Genomic DNA, 20,276 nt, shown 5'->3' on the forward strand with positions numbered 1-20,276 from the left:
GAAAAGCATTAGATATTTATTTACTAGTTTATTTGATTTGCACCCCATCTTTTCACCAAAAAAGGTAATCAAGGAAACTAAATGACATTTGAGCTATTCATGCTGCATACTGCACTAGGTAAAACTTTGCAGACACTTTAAATCTAGGATCATGTAGATTGCATTGCAATAATACAGATGTGTATTATAATAAAATGTGCTGGTGGGTAAGAAGAGAAGACATGTATCTATAAGTCTCCCAGTTCCTTTCCCATCACAACATGGGTGAATATTCATGTTCATGTGTACAGTGTAGTGGTTAAAATTGCAGGACTGGGACTCAGGTGGTCTGGGCTCTACTTTCCACTCTCAGCCAACTGGGTGACTTTGGGCCAGTCACAGACTCTCAGCCCAACCTACCTCACAGGGTTGTTGTGAGGATAAGATTGAGAGCAGGAAGAAGAGAATGATATAAGTTGCTTTGAGTTCTTTAAAAGAAAACAGAAAAAAAGGTGGGATATAAATCTAACAAAGAATAATCTGATTTGGTTGTGACCATCATATGACATGCACATGGTAGGCATGTCATGAGTGGAGCCAGCTGGAGCTGGGGGTCAGACTAGATGGTCCAGGAGACCCCTTCTGACTCGCTCTGTTTCTATGAGTGACGGTGGGCAGATCTGCCTTTTCTAGCAACTGACGCTAGAGTAGATGGGCCCCATATGAATAAAGAGGAGAAAATTAAGCACAAAACCTAAGGATACTGTCAGTCTGCTGTCCACGTGCAAACTGTTGATTGGCAACAATACTTAAAATACTTTATCTTTAATCTAGAATTGGACTAGATAGTCCTTTGGATAGAGGACTTTCAATAACGGTCTGTCCTCTCTAAAAGAAGACACGTGGCCACAAACTAATGTGAATGGTAGAACAAGAGAAGCTTTTAAGGACTTAATTAAGCAGATATGTTCTATTTTCGAAAATGATGAACATGCCAGCTTTTCTTACCCCACAATACTGTTCCTCATTGAATATCTGTGGAGGGAGGGGGATTCCATTCTGAGGCTTCTTTTCACCTGGAACATTCTCTCTCATCCATTTCCTGTTGTCTTCATCACCGGCTATGTCCAGTTCCTTAAAGTCAATCTTGTTGGCCTCTAAAAAGCCCACTACTTCTTGCTGTTTCTTCTTAATCTGGTTAGAAGGAGAAAATTGTTCTGTGCTTACTTAGTGGCAGAGATATATCCAATTTGACCATTTAAACAACAGTTGCCTTGTGCCATTCTGTTTTTTGAGGGCTTTTGCATATGACACCTTCAATTGATTCCCTCCCTCAGTGAGTCTGCCTGCTCACCACCATTGTCAACAGCTGCTATAATTTAAAGACACAGTATCATAAAATCATAATTTGGGACATGAAATTTTCCAGTATATGCAATTGCAAAGAGGAAAAAAACCATAATATGCAGCACAGTCAGTGATTCAGAATACAAATAAATGTCTGATGATAATAATAATGTCTTCAGCTGGCATCAAAATCCTGATAAAGAAGATGCAAGGTGAAGCTCTCTGTGGAAAGCATTCCACAGGGAGGGTACCATGACCAGAAAGACCCTCTGTATGACAGCTACTCACTTCCGGTCACTGGACACAGGGCACCACTCTGAAGAGGACCCCAAGCTTCATTTATGAGGCAAGGGGTTATTTTTGTAACCTGGTCCCAAGCAGTTAAGCTGGTCATGTACAGTTATCACTGTACCCTAAGCTGAGACTGGACCAACTTCTGGCTCACCTCTGCAAAGAAGCACACACTGTCCAAAAATCTTGGTTACTAGGAGCTGTGGTGGTCATGAAGTTGGTCTCTGAGCAGGAAGGAAGCTTTCAACATTATAGGGAGTGGTGCATAAAATGACCGGTGGGTGGTGGGAAAATTGTCACATGGGTTGCTTGACACAGGTAGGAGGACAGATGCAGAACCTTAGGGAGGACTCCTTGTGTCCACACTCTCCTGGTAGATCATATTACTCCTCAACCAGTGCCCATCTCTCCACCTCAGAACTATGTCACTGAGGATCCTCATCATTGCCCATGCCTTTGACCACAGACAGTAATTCCTCACAACTAAACATCTCTAAATGTCTAGCGAGAAAGAAGCTAAGCATTATGGGCAACCTGTCTTGTAATTTTGGTAATCACAGAAAAGGGCTGGCAATCATATTCATCTGTGCAGGCACCCTCTAACTTAAAGCAGTATGCAGGTGCCCACAAGGAAGGTTAAAATGACACCATGAAAATGCCAAGGCATCATTCTGCAAATCATACCCACAGGCCCTCAAATTGTGACCAGAAACGTGCACTATATTCCGAAACTGTACTTGATCTTTGTGCCAACGTTATAGCAACTTAAATGACATGAGCAAATGTCATCTTGGATGAGGTCATAAAGATCATTTTTGCTTGTGACTACATCATGTGATTAAAAATCTGATCTCCCCAAACAAGACGTGTGAATGACAAAGTCCATGAGGTCATATACTCAGTGAAACCATGAGAAGCAGCATCTGAGCATTCTCTCAGGAAACCTGATCTGCCTTTACTTTCTTTTCACTGATGCGGTTCCAAGGAAGCCCCGGATTCCCCAGAACTGCATTTGTATACTACTGTTTTGTAGACAGGACACTACATGTCCCCCTCAACAGCAGGGCTCACCAAGCTGTGTGGGATGTGGTCAGGATAAGCATAAGGGGGAAGAAAAGACCTCAGCCAGAGGGGCACTTATGAATAAATAACCAATCACATAATTACATAAGGAGTAAAGAATCACTAACACATCAGCCAAGAACTAAAATAGCAGCAGCATTTCATGCACAAGTGCCAACTGCAAATGCCTCACTAGATAAATGGACGTTAACACACCTGCAGCATCGCATTCTCAGCCCAAGCCAAAGCATGTCCACTTCACAGTTATGTCCTGTGCAGGTCTAAATTGAAGCTGGAGCAGAGCATGTGCTCTAAAGCACAGCCACACTTCAGATCCTCTCCTGCACTGCACCCCAACAGGCTCCTAGGGCTCCGTTATAGGGTGGCCATGTGATCTCTTCTACAGAGGACTGTCTTCTAGCTCGAAAGCAGCCAGAGGCCTGCCCTCTATTTTGAAATAAGCTACTATGTAAAGGGCTATCCAGTCTAAGTCCAAAGTATAAAGTTCCATTAGACAGAAGAGCAAGGCCATGAGGTTGTTCCCCAACAGAAGTCCAGAAGTCATTGGTCACAGTCTTCCACACCATGGAGAGATGAACTATTTGTCTCTTTAAATTATAATCATTTAAAAACACTTACAGAAGCCAGCTAGGCTTATTTCAATAGTACCCCTGAGAGAGTCAGTTAGTTTAAGCACACGAGGATAGTTGTGTAGGTCCATGTCCTCCAACAGAAGGGAACTGCCAGGGAGTTCAGGAGGAACACCTGGAAGGTTGCGACTGATGCCCCCTGGAACCAGCTGCTTGAGGCAATCGCCTCATTCTGCCCAAAGACAGGACTGGCCCTGGAAGCGGGAACAGCCACAGAAGCACCACCACTCCCACTCCTGGCAAGAACATCTAAAAACCAAGCTATGCCTTGCATGGAATGCGTTGCTTATATTAGCTGCGTCTCATTCTTTTCAGGAATGCAGTGTGCAAGGAGAGCCTTAGCTCTTCACTCCTTAATCACGATCTGAATTAAAAAAAACACTACCCCGTGGCATGTAGGAGGCCTGTTTTTCCTAAGCACGCAAAGATTGAGAAGGTAGGACAATTTTCATTCTGACTGTAGTTGGGAAGAGAAAGGAAAAGACCACCTTCCTTCCCATGTGCTACCTTCCTGGTAAGAATATCCCCACTTGCTTCGCCAGGGTGCTAGTAATTAATTAAATAAAATTAAGATGTAGCTACATATACAGTGGTACCTTGGCTCACGAACTTAATCCATTTCAGGACTCTGGTCGTGACCCAAATTGGTCATAAGCCAAGTCAAATTTTCCCATAAGGGTCAATGTAAATAAGGTTAATCCGCCTGCAACTATTTTTTTACTCACAAAAATCTGAAGCAGTGACAAAGAACAACAAAGATTGTGGCCATCTCCCCCCCGCCACCAACGATTGTGCGGGGGGGGGCAAGGGGAGACGGGTGTGATCGCGGGCGCGTGGGTGGAGGTGGGCACGGGGAGGCAGGGGTGGGGGGGCTTGGGCAGGGAACACAGGCGCAATTGCGGCCATCTCCCCCCCCCAGCACAATCGCAACCATCCCCCCTGCACGTGCCCGTGCAGGGAAGGTGGGCGTGCTCACGATCGCCACCAGATCCAGAGTTCGCAACCTGCAGCAAAATTTTCATGAAATTTCTGTTTGCAACCCGATTTGGTTTTGAACTGAGGCGTTCGTGAGCTGAGGTACCACAGTATTAACATGCAATAGCTATAAGGCCAGGGGACTGGGGGAAAGGGGCATTTCTCTTCGAGCCTTCATAGACCACTACTGCTTTTTTTTTAAGGAATCTTATGTTCATTATGCATTAATTTCTACTTAGCAGCAGCTGCCTATTGTCAAGTAGAAAGATGGAATGTGGATATTTTTAATAAATAGTTGGAAATGTTTCTGGTGAGATTGCTCTTCTATTTCTCTTGGGATGCAAACTTTGTCCTCTGACCCACTGACTCTGTACATTTGGACTAACTGATATTCATCTAGAATCAAGTTTTGTAGTAGCAGGAACATTTAAATTGGCATACAAAGTTGATGTGGCTCTTTGATCTGGCACAATAAAAATCTGTTCTTGACTATGTATGATGCATAATTTTTTCTGCTGTTGCAGCTCTCCTTTCTTGAGTTACAAGCTAAAATGCAGAAATGATAAAATTCATCCTTTAACTTATTCCTTTGGAAGCCAATGTCTTTTCTTTCTTTCACATTAAAAACAACCACAAAACTACACATTGCTATTTCATCAGATTTCTACAGAATAATACGTCAAATCATCTCTCATGGATGAGAACAGAATAAGCAAAGTAAAATTTATGAGCTCAAAGGTTCAAGTGCAGTAGATTTTCATAGGATCACAGAGTTGGGGGAAAAAAACAAATGCTATTTAGTTCAACCCTCTCCCAAAGGTGAAGCATAAACTACATAACACAAACCATTTTGTGCTCCTCTGCAGAAAGAGGCTTGCACAGCATATGAATTCTTCTGCTGTCCTCTTGTGAGTTGTGAATCTAGGGTGTCCATTTCAAAATAATGTTTATTATATGTTGGCGAGTAATAATATTCTGGGTCATGAGGACTTAAAATACAGAACTTAAAATATATAAATCTTAAAATAGAGAACACCAATCAAAAGGCTATTAGTAAACATTTGTTCTTGTATATTGTGTCATCAATGTATATGGCAATTTACAGAGCAACAGAAAGATAAACAGATCCCACCTTAAAGATAAAGAGATCCCATCTCATATATGTCATGATTGTTTTCAATCTGGCCATTTTGAAGACAATCTACCACAAGCCTCCATTATTCCTAACCAGATTAGTCAGTTGTCTGAAGATGATGGGAATCATAGTCCAACACATCTTAAAGGTACCAGGTTGCAGAACACCAGCTAGGGGAATACAGTGGTACCTCAGCTCATGAACGCCTCAGTTCATTACTAAATCGAGTCGCGAACAGAAATTTCATAAAAATTTTGCTGCAGGTCGCTAACTCTGCATCGGGTGACGATTGCGAGTGCACCTGCCTTCTCTGCATGGAAGCAATTGCAGTCGTGCTGCGGGGGGGGGGGGGGGAGATGGCCATGATTGTACCTGTGTTCCCTGCCCGAGCGCACCCGTGCCTGCCTCCCCCCCCCCAGTGCGCCGGTGCCCATCTCCCCATCCTGAGCATGCCTGCAATAGTGCCCGTCTCCCCCGCAGTGCACCCGCGATCACACCCATCTCCCTCCCGCACGATCCCGGGGGGGGGGGGGAGTTGGCCACGATTTTTGTTGTTCTTTGTCACTTTGCTTCAAATTTTTGTGAGTAAAAAAAATAGTTGCAGGATGGATTAACCTTATTTACATTGACCCTTATGGGAAAATTTGACTTGGCTCACGACCAATTTGGGTCACGACCAGAGTCCTCGAACGGATTAAGTTTGTGAGCCAAGGTACCACTGTACTGTCTAAACATGCATAGGATTATGATATGTACAGTTACTGTATATGTACTTCAGTTTCATTTTGATTGAGCATTTGAGTGTGAGGACCAAAGGTTAAATTAAAATCTTTATGAAAAAGTATGTTTTGAGCAGAGATTTAATAACCAGAAGGCGTTTTTTTCCACAAACTTTCTCATTGTCAGAAATCTAAATGACTACAAAAAGTGAAAAACAAAAGTCACAAAAAGAAAACACTCGATTCATTTCCGAAGAAGAAAACTTGACTTCAGTATAGAAGTAGTTGTCATGGGAAAAGTGTCATGTGTCCACATGTCTATTTGCACTGTGTTCCTTTCCCCAGTTATATCTGCGATCTTTTTCTGGGTCAGTATTTCCTAATGCTTGCAGTTTGCATTTTTCAGGTCAGCATCTGGGCTCCACTGAATGAAGGAGAAGCAAGAACACCGTCTCTAGATATTCCAGTTCACGTTTTATGATTTAAAAAAATATTCTTAGTAAGCTGACAAGCATCTTGGGGTCAATAAAAATATCCAATTTAACAAGGGATTATAATGGGATATACCAAAGGTTCTGAAGAGCCCTGCCAAGATCAAGAGCATTAAACTGATTCTTTATCCTCTCCCTACTGCTGAGAAAATCACACATGCTTTCCCCCACTGAGGGCTGCATGATAATAATCATTTTTAACAACACAATCCACTATCCATTTAAGTGCAAAGACTTGGATATAATTCATTTCACCCCCTTATGGGCACTAATAAACTAGCTTAAATCCAAGGTTGTTTAACTGTTTGGTAGACTTGGCTTGGAACAACAGACTTAAGAACATAACAAGAGCCAAGCTAGATCCGACCAGGATCCACGTGGTCTGGCACTCTGTTCACATGGTGGTGAGCCACCTGCCCACCAGAACCCACAGGCAGGACGTAAATGAATCAGCCCCCTCCTGCTACAAACCCTAGAAAAGGGTGCATATAGGCATTCTGCCCCTGATGCTAGAGGCACCACATAAACAATCGGGGCTAGTGACCAATGATAGCCTTCCCTTCCATGACCAGATCCAATCCCTCTTTAAAGCCCTCAAAATCACTACATCTGGCAGAAGAACAAAACAAACAGCATATGCTTGCACTGTGTTACATGCAGTCAGTCTCAAAGGCTAGTGTTTTAGCTGTATGCCAGCGTTCAGTATCTATGATCACTATCAGATCATGGATGGACTTTGTAGTGACCTTCTCTGTATTTTGGATTGGCAAGATGGTATTCATATCCCTCCCTTCTTAATGGCAGCTGTGAAATAAATTTTTGTCGGTCCTGAAAACTGTGAGTTTAAAGATTTTCTTAGTTCATTGAGGCTAAGACCCTACCTCTGCCCTGTGCTCAGTCTTTTGGACAGGTTACTTGTCCTTTGTCACAGCTCCCATGGCAGCCATTTTGTGGTGGTGCCCAGAATAGTTTTACAAATATGCTCACAGCCCAAAAGATCTGCTTTTTCTTCATACTTGCCATAAACGCTGGTCACTCAGGGACAACATGATGCACACCAAAGCTTCAGAGATGAATCGGTTTGGCTAATACTGCCCTTGGGAATATGTTTCTCATGTATCCTATGTATCACAACTATCTCATGCAGATGCTTGGCTTGGCTTATGTCCTTGACCTAATGCATGGATTATATACTGAACACTGACATTAGCACAGGGAACTGGATGCCTGATCCCAGCAGTAAGTACTTTAATGCTTTTACATTTTTTAAAACATAGCTATTCTGTAAGTGCACAGTTTGGTTTTTTGGCAGTTGAACCAAGTAGGACAGTGAGCTATGCCCCTTAGGGCTGCAGATGCAGGTACACGCTCACAAAATCCTCCCCTTCTCTGCCAGTAAAATATGAGGATCTCAAAAATAAATTTGCACAGAGTTGTTCCATAGATTAACACTGGATGTAATCCATTAGATCGGGAGTACGCAAGCACTGGAGGCCTAATCTGCCCTGTAAGGACTGCCCAAAAGCTATTCTCCTGCCCCTGAATCACAGATCATTTGGTGGTTCCCTGGCTTTGGTAATTTTCTCCCATTCTATCATGTTGAAATGCTACTTCTAAGGCTGATTTACTGGCAGGAGAGTTTCAGGGTGCCATCTTATGATGTTTAGACAGAAAAATGTCCTACAATTCCTAGCAGACCATCTAGGACTTTTATCTGTCCAAACATGCATGGGATTACACTCTAAAGCGAAAATACATTGGCATTTTTATGGTCTTGCCCTTCTGGATTTCAGCCCTGATCACTACTGCAGTTCAGCCCCACACAGTTTCCCTGAGATGCCATCATTAGTATTTGGCACAAGTAGCTGCTGATAGCCTTCTCCATTAATGTATTCAATAACTGAGGGCAGGTGGGTACTGCTGTGCCATGGCAGAGGCAGGGGAGGCCTCACCCCCAGGTATTCCAGGGAGATGAACAGAGCTCCTGGAGCCCACAAATGCTCCCACCTTTGGGTTTGAGTGTAAAGTATGGATATAAGCAACCCAGGTTGAAATTTCTGCTCTGCATCTTACCTTGTAGGCTAGATTGACTGAACTAGCAGAGCCTGCCAGGATTAATCTAAAGCTAAAACATTCTTTGGACTTGCAAGAGAAGCAGTGGGATGCAAATAAATGGGCACACTGCACAGAATCAAATTTTTGGACAACCATCCATGACTTAGTCTAGTGGGCCACCAAAAGAATGGGGTGGTATTTTACAAGCATGTTTTTAACCACTTTAAAACTGTACCTAAATCAGAATGCGAGCAATCTGAGCTGTCCTTTTACAAATAAATTAAAACAAAAGTATATATATTCTACTAGAAGAAAGATTACTAGACAGGAATTATTTAAACATAACATTGTAAATGCCAATAGCACTAGCTGAAGAACCTCACTGATTTATGGAACTAGCAACATTAGTGTCGCCTCACTGACATCCAGAGGATTTCAGTGGTATATATTTACATTTAACTGAAACTGAAATCTCCATATCACAGAAAGAAAGAATTAACAATAGGATGGATAATTTTTTAATAACCATTTTACTTTTACACTTTTTGGTATTTGTATCAAACCTTTTGGAATAAAGTTGAAGGGGTAAAAACTGTCCTGAAAGATTGCATAAATTTGGAAGGGAGGCCAGATTATTAAAAAGTATTTAAAATACTATTTTCCTATTACTCTATTGGAGATCAATTTATTCCCAGATAAGTTCTATATACCAAGATTTGAACCATGATCAATTTAACTCAAGATTTCACTCAAACATTTCTCAGCTTTACCTGGCAATGCTGAGGAGCTGAACATGAGACTTTCTGAAGACAGAGGCCACTGAGCCGCGACTCCTCCTTGTAAGGAGAAAGCTTGCCAAATAACACAGTGTGTGTTATGCCAGATCAGTAGCCTGTGAAATATAGACTATAATTGTTTGCAATAAGTGCCACAAACCTGGCTGCACACATTTTTTCTCCCTAATAGCCTAACTTCACATCTCTTACATGAGCTTTTAGAATGGGGAAGAAACATCACAAATGCTGGGAAGTCAGCCAGCAACAGTTGGCTGGAGCATGTAGAGGGGAGCACTGGGTAAGATGAGGAAGGCAGAGCAGCCATCTGGAGAACCTTTCATGACTGGACTGAGACCCCAGGTGAGTGGGATTTGGCTCCTGGGACTGCGGTTATTCCTGTGATAAACGCACGTGGTTACCTAAGCTGAAGGTCTTGGGAAGAGTCCTTGGTATCCATATAACCCATGGCTCTCTCTCATTCCTGAAAATCCTTGCCAAGGTTCTCATTCTCGCCCTTTCCTTGACTTCTGCCCACTCCTTTAGAGTGGCCTGGCACAAGCAGCAATCCTGTCCGATCTGCCTTCTGAATGAGTCCCTTATCGTGCCATTTTCCTGCCTCGTTCATGGCATTTTACAGGGTTAAAATGCTGTCATCTTCTCCATTGTGCAGGGAGTCAATGCAAGAACAGCAGGGTACCCAGAGCAAATGTGTGCCCTCCAACACTGGGGCTGGTGAGAGAGGGGTGAAACTAGCGCATTACTCTCCACTCATCCTTCTAAGGTTCTAATCATCTGGGGGAATTTGAATGCTCACTGGGACTCCCTTTCTTCCCCTCTAGAGGGCTTCTTCTTCAAAAGCAGTCTTCAGTAATTCTCCTTGCAATTTGATGTGCTGTGCTTCATTAATAAAAGCCATTTCTAGGGAAAAAAGAAACCAGCTTCATCTTTGTTTCCCCATTCCAGGGATCTGATGAGGGGTCCACTACTTAGGCTAAGCTCCCTAGAATTCACCACACTCTGCTCCTGCCTATTTGGTAATACATTCTAATTTCTGGGCCATGGAAAGAAGAGTCTCCCTCCAGCATCAAAATTACTTCCAACTTCCTCCAGCATTTGCATCACTGGAAGGCTTATTCTCTGAACACAAAAAACACATTCCAGACATGGAGAGGTGCACATTCAGAACAAACATGGTAACACATAAGGGACCAGAAATGTGCAACTCTTTCTTCCTAATGTTGCTTGCATGGAGTTGCTGCATGGAGTCTCAAAAGAACACATTTTCATAATGGTGCAGAATCAACACACTGACACACTGAGCACACAGATAAGCCATGTTGCTTATCCTGGGCTATGCTGCATTTCTCTTCTGGTGCATTGTCACCAGAAGAAATATGTGATACTAGCTAGGGGACTTTCGTTTCTCTCTCTCTCTCGCTCTCTCTCTCTCTCTGATTGTTTTCAGAAAGGTGGCATAGAAATACTACACACACACACACACAGAATCAAACCACTTTACAGAAAGTTGAGAAAATAGAAACCATAATGAAATAATAACATCCTAAAATATTTAAAAGCTACCTTAAACATCATAATGTCCACTTATGTTTCTTGTTCCCCCCTTCCTGATTATAGCATTAGCTACCAAGAACTTTCAAATGTAGATGCCTCATGCAAAGATGGGCACTCCTATTGACTCTGAGTGCTGTAGATTGTGCCAAGCAATGGAGGCCATGCATGCATCCATGCACGCACACGCAAACACAGGTATGGGATTGCAGCAGGAGGCTGAATGAGTAGAGAAGCACCAGCCTGGTCTGCTTCAGGGATGATGCAGAAGGCTAAAGTTATTGTAGAGGCAGCACCTGCTGCTGCACCAGCGTAATGGAAGGCCGAGTTAAAGCCATTAGCACAGTAGCAACTATATTAGCTGCTTTAGTGCATAAATCTGTGGCTGAGTTAAAACAGTATTTCTGAACCATGAAGCATACTTTCTTTGCTTCTAGATGATGCATGTCTATCATATCAGACATTGTCCTATTGAAAGATTTATCCTGTGAGAAAAGGAACACCTCTTTTAAGATGGGTCTTGTCAGCCACAATTTTGAGACCCATACTAAAGATTTCATTATATAACCAGAGACACTTTTTAGTCAGTTAGAAGTTTTAGGCAGCAAACTAATTCTGCAGACGCAGAATTAACTCCCAGTGAATCCAATGTGTTATTTTCAATTCAGTGTGTGCAGAATGCAGCCTATATGATGATGATCATGATGACAGTATGGTATAGCTGCAGTCCTAAACAACCTTATTAGGAAGCAAGCTCCATTGAAGGCAGTGGGGCTTACCTATTAGTAAAAATGCACGGGATTGGGCTGTAAGTGTTGCAGAAGAGTGGAACAGCATTATATCATGGAAAAGAGTGGAATGATCTCATCTGTGATACAGAACTGAGAACCACAAATGGCACTAGTCTACAGTAGTGGTGCTTTCTGATGTATATGTACACAGAGCACAGCCTGCGAGGAGGAGGAGGGGCAAGTTTTCCATCTACGCCTTTGCCTTCCTTCTGCTCTGGAAGCTTCCTGAGGTTACCTTAGTGTCATCCACTTAGCGAGGCAATCACAGAGTTATGTGCAAGCAGCAGCCAGTTTGTTTAGAAGTGTCACTGTGACTGATGGCTCAGCCAGGGCTGCAATTTGAGCCCATCTGGGAACTGGATATAAAAGGAAACAGCTCATTCCCAGTTCCTACCTTTCGATCTTCTCTTTGCATGCCCTTTGCCTCCTGCAGACAACTTAACGGTTCTGATCACCGAGAGCAAATACATTCAGCACTCACCAGAGAAAACACTATGAATACAGGATTTTTCAAAAGAATGTTAAGATACCATGTGCTACATTTCTGCTGCGCTCCCTATTACCACCAAGAGCAGTACTCCTTGTATGATCATAAATATCGAAAGAAAGAGGCACTTCTCTCCATCAGGGTGACCAGATTAGGCCTTAAAGTGTTCCAAAAATGCTTAAAATACAGGTATGAGTTTGGAAAGCTAACAAAATTAAGGAATATTTTCAGAAAAAAAGTTTTCTATACATTTGGTCAAATGTAAAAAAAAATGCACGGGTTCGTAGGGCAATTCTTTGTGTTCTTGGAAGTAAATCTCATTGTTTTCAATCCAGCTTATTACTAGGTAATTGTATACAGAATTCTATCCTTTGGTGTAATCCACTGCACACCGAATCACGTGGAAAAATTACGAAGAGGCTTTGCTGAAAAGACTTGTGGCACCTTAAATTTTGACAAATATGTTGTGCAATGATTTTTCTGTGGGCTCGAACCCACTTTGTCGACTGCATTGAACCCAATTACAAACGGACTAGAATATGTATGATAAATTCCATGTTTCAAATAACGAGAGCATGTCCTTTATCCTCCACACTGCGGGGTCATAGAGCAGGACTGAACCACGCCCCTTCCTTAAGCAACAAGTCGCAAGCTTGTGGAAGCGCTTATGCCCGTGAAAGCAGCAATCACATGGAGAAGGAAGCAAAATACGTACCGCGGTAGACCCCGAGGAAGTGGCTACGAACACCTTGATCACCATTTTGACGACAGCCAAGAGGGCCTTAACCGAGCTCGCACACCTGGCGTGTCAACTGGTCGCGAGAACTGCAAGTAGCCCGGGCATGCAGAAGCTTCCCGAGCGGAGAGAATCCCGAGTAAATATCCACCTCTCATCAGTTCAGCGGGATGCCTGTCCCTCCCGCACTCCCCCAGTTCATTGGCTCCCGGGTCTTTGGGGAACACACAGACCAGTGGACGATTGGCTAGCAAAAGTATCCATTGCAGGGAGACTGGCACCTGCCGCCGGGCTCATCACTGTAGATTGACCGGCTGGCAGCCCTTAAAAGGCCAGGGACTGTAGTGCAACACCAATCAGGCAGTACAAGGGACGTGGGAGGTGGAGGAGGGGTGTATGTGATTCATTACAGGCACAGGGAGAATTCATTGCAGCGAAATGATTGGCAGCTTTTTTCTCGAGCAATGATCTGTATGTGCTCTTGTCAAAATATAAGTATTTTCTGCTGTAAAGTTTTGCGTAGATCATCGAATAAAAGTTTTATTTTTCCTTTTAAAAAAGGAAAGGAAAGGAGGTACTTTGAAAGAACAAATTCGGAAACAGGATTCCTAGGTCGATGGCGCTCCACTTCCAAATATCTTAGATTTTAAAAGAGGGTTTTAAATATATAGTGGGATCCAAAATCAGGACATGCCAAAATGAATGACTGAGAATGGCCATAGAAATGCATTGATTCCAAAGGGTCAAAGCAATACCCCAAAGTTCAAAATGGGCAACAGAACATGTTAATGTTTAACGGTTACATTCTAAGTTGACCAGTTATTAATGTAGTGGACTTTAGGGAGTGTGCACAAATGTCCAAAAGAAAAAGATAGCTCGTCCAAATGGACATGCGAATGCACTGAGGTGGGGTTTATCCTGCCCACTGACCTGCAACTAGGCTCTGAATATACAGCATCTGTGAATCAGCCTCTTTTGGAAATGGTCCATGGAATGCAGTGTTGGGTGGGATCCTGCTGCTTCCCTCCAAGAGTTCAGGCTTTTTTTGTATCTCAGTGCTAGCAAGTGTTGAGACTGTCTATTTGGATGGTAAGTTCTCTAGCACTTCATCCATTCTGCACTGTAAAGGTCTAAAACAAAGATGGAAAGTTTGATGGGTTTTTTTTTATTTTAAAAAATGAATGGTTACCCAATGCTGCCCAGAAGTATAGACTGTTTTTCCCCAACTCTAAAACAAAACTGAGGGAATTTCTCCAAACATTGCATGCATGCAAGAGAGCCTTCTTAATTGAAACTGTTTGTAGAGATGCTGCAGGGGAAAGCAGTACAAGTGTCACCACTTAAATATCTTTGAGCCTCCTGATGGCAGAAAGAAACTACCTGCTGTTGCAGTCTAAACAAACTGATGTAAAAACCCATCTTTTTCCTCTCTGTTGATTTGGAGTCCTGAGCTGGGGAATGCTTGGCAAGAAGAGAAGGTGCACACACTCAGTGCTATTCTTATTGGTGTGGCCCTTCAGGCTGCTTGGTGTGCTGCTGCAAGCCTATACAAACGTACCTGGAAGTAAATTTAATTGTACTCAGTGGGACTTACCTTCGAGTAGACATGCAAAATCCGATACTGTCATTCATTTTTGCTCTAACTAGAAAGAAGATTCTGTACTTATAGCAACCCTGTGGGATGAGTGATCGTCACCAAGCTGTCCATGATGAGAATGTTTTTAAGATCAGAGAAAGACATGCCCTTTTTAAGCTACCCTGTTTTTCACAGTTGCTATATGAGGAACAAAGAGCACAATATGAAACCAATGGCTTGGCTCCAGATCTAGTCGTACTTGAGTAGTCCCGCTGAAATCAGTGGGATTGCTAATCATAGCTAACTGACGTTCCATTGATTTCAATGTATCTTCCCAAAGCGTGGAGCCAACCCCATTAATCGACGCACAAATGGGGTGAAAGAACCGCGGCGTAGAGATCCTTAAATCCATGCTTCTCTTTCTTCTTTGTCCTACAAGACCCATGATGCTCAGCGAAGGCGTTCTCCCGTTGCCTTGGCACCAAAGATCTGAAAACAACTTCTTCCGCCAGGGCAGCGAAAGGAAGCCGGTAACACGAATAGGGTGGGTGCTTGTGTGTACGTGCGCGCGCGTGTGTGAGCCGCTTCTTACACAGGACCGAGAAGGGGCGTTTCAACCCTGCACGGTTAGCGGGGCGCCACCCTTCGATTTGTACCGGGGAGCAGAGTTCCGCCGGCCCTCGCTGTGGATAAGAGGCGGCCGGGGAGGACGTGGAGGATGCCGAGCCAGGAGAAGGGCTCCGTCCGGGGGCAGTAGGGCGGGAATGGCGCCGTTTGCCGAGCCCTCCTTTTGCATGTGTTCGCATCTCTGGGGAGTCACCATCTTCTTTTGCCCTGCCCACTTCAAACCAGAAAAACGGGTATCAGTGTCACAGCGTGTAAGCTCCCCTGAACTCGGTAGGGCTTGCTTCTGCTTAAGTCGATGCATAGGATTGCATCGTGTTCTAAAATGCAGATGTCCCCATGTTTGCCAACCCCTTTTTGACACGCAGAACAACAGAAAATCACTTTGGTTCCTTCCAGATGGACAGCTGCTTGCACTACCGGTCAAAATACACTGCATGACTATGTTGTTATTTCCTCATTACCAATATTCTGTGGTAAGGAAAAAGATGGGGGTGGGGTGGGGGAGACACAAGATAGCTGTGAATGGAAGTTGTCCTGACTCCTTGTAAAAATTCTCTGAATGTGACTGGGCCATTGAACAATGCAAGCCTCATGTGGAAGTACCTGTTGATTGAAAAGTTGACATTTTAAAACTTGTTTTAAAATGTGTAAACTGAAGCTAATGCATAATATTCAGGCTCCTGATTCTTTGTGAGCTTCTACAATAGCAACAAATAATTTACACCCTTACCATCTTCATTGTTCAAGAAATATGTTCCTTTGGTCTATATAGTATTTTCATGAAGGCAATCAGGTTGTGAGAAGACTTATCTATGTAGGTTTTCCACTCCACAAACCCATAATGTCAATATTGTTACTTTTGTTTTAGCTTAATTCCTTGGGAGAAGTGAAAGCTCAAGTATACCATCCCATGAATCACACTCTGTGAAAGACAATGTTATCAATGTAACGTAATTTATTTTGTAAGCACATCACATTCTCAACAAGTAAATAATCTAATAAATGAAACAAACTGAAGATTTGTTGGTGCAAAGACGGAAACAACTACATAGGAGAAGACTTAGAGCAAGCACTTTTCATTTCTGGCTGAAGCACAATTCTCTTTTCATGGTTTTGAGTATATGTGACAAAGCTCCTGACTTGGCAGGCCATGATTCTCTAACAAAGAAATGATGGCTTCAGATGAGTGCTTTATTCATCTTACACTAGAAGATGATAAATGCGAGTGTACAAAACATAGGAGCCCAGCTGATTCTCCCAAAGGGGTCTGTAAGGGCACCCAAGGCAACAGTAACAACAAAGTTAATAACTGTAGTAAATGTTCCAGTCATTGTGGAAGTTTTCAGCTTGACTATTCCAATGACTTTCATGCTAATACTTCAAGGAAGGCTAGCTGCAGTAGCAGCAGTATTTGTTCAGAACAGAACAATTGTGGAAGTTCTCAAAACTACTATTATGAAGACTTTCATACAGACTCTCTAGAAAGCTCTAGTAGCAACAGCAGCTGCTGCAGCAGTCCTTCAGAACGGCCAGAAACCAAAGAGGAAAAATTTCCCGAGAAGGAAAAAGGAGACAATCACCAAGCCAAAGGTAAGAAGACAGTTGGTCATGGGCTACATTAGTTCACTGGTGATAAGATTATGATTGCACTTTGATGAAGACCTAACAGTTATGGTGCATCTCTGCTTTTCTAGTTGATGTTTCCAATTGCTTCAAAATACTGTGCTGTTTGGAAACCACTTGTATGTAAGGAAAAGCACTGAAACACTGTGTAAATCATCAGATATAATGAGCGCATACCTGTCTTTCTCTTGTGTCACTGGTAAATGGCTGGAGAGAGGGAAGGAATAGGGACCAAAGAACAGTGGGGCGATACTAGCTGGGAACTGGAGCTGGCACTTGTTCACTCACCCAGCACTTTTTTTTGATGCTGTGTTTTAATACACATTCCCATCCCTTGAGGGACAAGCCTTCTTGCTAGTATTTGTGTATGGAATACATTCTTCCTTTGTGCAGGAAATAAGTTTACCTCACTTTTATTTTTAAGCTTTATTGTTTTCTTGTGTACCAGAGACAGAAAAAGCATTATGAATTAATATAAATGATACTGCAGCAGTATCTTTTATCTTAATTTTATGATATGTATTTAATGTGATTCATTATTGGAAATGCTATTAAGTAAGGTTGGAAGATATGTATGTACTAATCCTAAGAGACTCACCCCAAAGAAGTTCAAATTCCAAATGTAGCCAGTTTGATTGATGTAAAAGCCGGCGCAAAATCTGGTTGGACATTAATGCTAATGTAAATCATGTTGTGCCAACATGACGCCTCTCTAACTCAATGTCAATAACATTAGCCAGTGTGATGGGACCTTAGAAAACCCGTCATTTCAGCTAACGTTATTAGGGTTGTGCTAGAGGTCTCTTATGCTAGCAATAATTGACACTAGCACTTACGTTCAGCTGGACACTGTCTGGAGTTAATTGGGAATTAACTGTTTTCTTTTGCCCCACAGATAAACCTCTCATATCTGGGAAGGTGGTAAACAAGTATGGTCACAATGAATAATCAGTTTCAAACTTGCTTTTTTTGTTGACATGCCTTTAAACAAAATTGATACACAGTATATTTCATCTATTATATTATTGTCCACCAAGGCCAATACTAGTTCACCTGTATCTTACTCTTTATCGTTCCCCTCCTCTCATTCCACAGTGTACTAATTTTGCTTTTCTCCTACCTTTATCTAGGCAATCTCTTCTTCTATTCATTCCTTCTGTTTTCTTTCCCTTAATTTAACCACCCTTTTAATTCTCATTCCTCATCACAATTCTAAAATCACAGTGTGCACATACATTCTGCACTTTTTATATGTCAAGGTGGAATTCTTCCTAGGCCCAGCATCAGCGCATGGCATCTTCAGGCGGCTTTTGGGATCCCAGCACCCTGGAGGAGTTCACAATTGAAAATTGTCCAGCCTCCCCCACTGAGCAGTTGTCAGCCCTCAGAAGGGATCTGAGAGCCACCTTTTTAATGTCCCATAATGCTGCAGGGTAGCACTACCTCAGGAGCATTGAAGGAAATTAAAATGGTAGTGACCTGGCATTAAAATGCTGATGCCCATCACTACTAGGTAAGCCTACCAGAAGAGCTGACTGATGGAAGAAGGCACATTCTCATGTGTCCCCTCAAGTCTGGAGCTAACCATTCTTACACTTATGAATATGTGTGGATATAAGTCTTTGTAACTCTATAACTGTGAATTTTTGGTACAATAAAGGCTTGTTTGAGAGACATGCAATACAGCCTTACTTTAAAGCAAGGGTAAGCCCATGGAATACATGAAATCCCTGCCACACCCCAAAATTCAGGTGTACCTGAAAGAAATGTTAGAAAACATATTTTGACAAACAAAAGGGTGCCTGAAGCAGCTACAGAATACCAAAAGGATCAGGATCAGTTTGTCTGGAATCTAGTTTTGACATTTTTGGTGTGACATGGATGCCATTTAAGGTCCGCTTGATGTTTCAGTCTCTAACTCCCAGGATCCATCATCACTGGCTATGCTGGTTAGGGCTTATGGGAGTTTTAGGTCAGGACAGTTGGAAGAGCACAATTGTTCATGCCTGTACTGAAATATTTATGTAGTGAAGCTTGGACATGGTCTTCATTCCTGAAGATTGTATTGAGATTCCTGAAATTGTATTTAACTTTGAATCACTGGGTATGGTATTCTTTACAGATTTATACATATTTTACTTTCTCCAGTCTGATACTATGTTTGTTTGTTCTGGTCTCAATGTAGGGGCTACGATTTTACCTAAGAAGAAACAAAAGCAAAAGATTGATTCTAGTACTGACAGTATTATAAATTCCCAGAAGAATAATGTGGCATGCCGCTTATTGTCAGCCAGACTCCACAAAATTAAAGAGCTGAAAAATGAAGTGTCTGTTTTGAAGAATAAATTGGAGGCATCTAATATGGAAAATCAGATCTTGAAGCGACTTCAGTATCGACATTTGAAAGCAATAAGTAAATATGAACATGCAGAAACAAATCTGCCTGATCTCATGGCAAAACATGTTGGTGAAGTGAGAACTGTAAGGATACTTCTCAGGAAATCTCAGGAACAGGAACGCAATGCATCCAGGAAGCTTAGAGAAGTCGAAGCACAACTGTTAAGGACAAAAGATACTTTAAAGATTCTGCAAAAACTTTCTGAAGACAAGAATCTTGCAGAGAGAGGTGAACTTAAAAGAAGATTAACAACCCTCACACAAAGAATGGAAGCTAGTGATAAAAAAATTCAGGTAATATTCAGCATATTAAATCATTGTCTAGAATTATAGCAAGAAATGTACGCTAGGATCCTGCTGGATTCCTCATAAATTCACCTGTTGCTTGGGTTCTTGCTTCAGCTATAAAGTCTTACATGGCTTAAGATCACAGTACCTTTCAGAGCACCTCTCCCAGTCATGATCTACCTGGACACTCTGGGGTCTTCCTCTGAGTGCCAGCTCTGAGGGAAGTTTAGAGTGTCAACAAAAGGGAGGGCTTTCTCAGAGGTGCCCCCACTTCTATGGAATAACCTCCTCACTGCAGCCTGGCTGGCATCAAATCTGCCACCTCTTTGGTGCCAGGTTAAGACGTTTTTCTGAGGCTTTTAAAGACTTCCTCAGCCATCTAGAGGCTTTAGGGAGATCACCAGGCATTGTGTAGTGTCACGTTCTTTCTTGTTGTTTGTTATTCTTTGTTAATGTCTGTTTTATTATCTGTTTTTAGCTGTTAAAACTTTTTATTTTTTCTGATTTTCTGATACCAATTGTACTTTTATCATCTGTTTTCGGGTCTGTGTAAACCGTCCAGAGAGCTTTGTCTGTAGGGTGGCATATAAATAAATATACAGACAGACACATAGATAAATAAAATTTCTTTAGGCTTAGTGTGTACCTAAAGCTACTACACGAGGACAAGTGGAGATAAAATTTGAACATAATTTCACTTTG

General features: G+C 42.4%; 2 protein-coding genes across 2 annotated transcripts in view; one reads left to right on the forward strand and one right to left on the reverse strand.

The window, feature by feature from the left end:
- LOC123029096 (SH3 domain-binding glutamic acid-rich protein-like) overlaps window positions 1-13,245 on the reverse strand; it is a 29,533-nt gene extending 16,288 nt beyond the window's left edge. The window contains exons 1-2 of the mRNA XM_044441675.1: window positions 13,043-13,245; window positions 988-1,173 (exon numbers count right to left, since the gene is read on the reverse strand). Coding sequence (XP_044297610.1) covers window positions 988-1,173; window positions 13,043-13,087 — 231 coding nt within the window. The 5' untranslated portion in view covers window positions 13,088-13,245. The remainder of the gene's footprint in view (window positions 1-987; window positions 1,174-13,042) is intronic.
- Window positions 13,246-18,563: 5,318 nt separating this feature from the next.
- Window positions 18,564-19,810, forward strand: LOC123029095 (lebercilin-like protein). The gene has a single exon (XM_044441674.1). The coding sequence runs from the start codon at window positions 18,930-18,932 to the stop codon at window positions 19,617-19,619; it is 690 nt and encodes a 229-aa protein (XP_044297609.1). The 5' UTR covers window positions 18,564-18,929; the 3' UTR covers window positions 19,620-19,810.
- The last annotated feature ends 466 nt before the right edge of the window (window positions 19,811-20,276 follow it).

Source organism: Varanus komodoensis, unplaced genomic scaffold (assembly GCF_004798865.1).
Source record: "Varanus komodoensis strain SLA01 unplaced genomic scaffold, ASM479886v1 scaffold4, whole genome shotgun sequence".
NCBI lineage: Eukaryota > Metazoa > Chordata > Lepidosauria > Squamata > Varanidae > Varanus > Varanus komodoensis.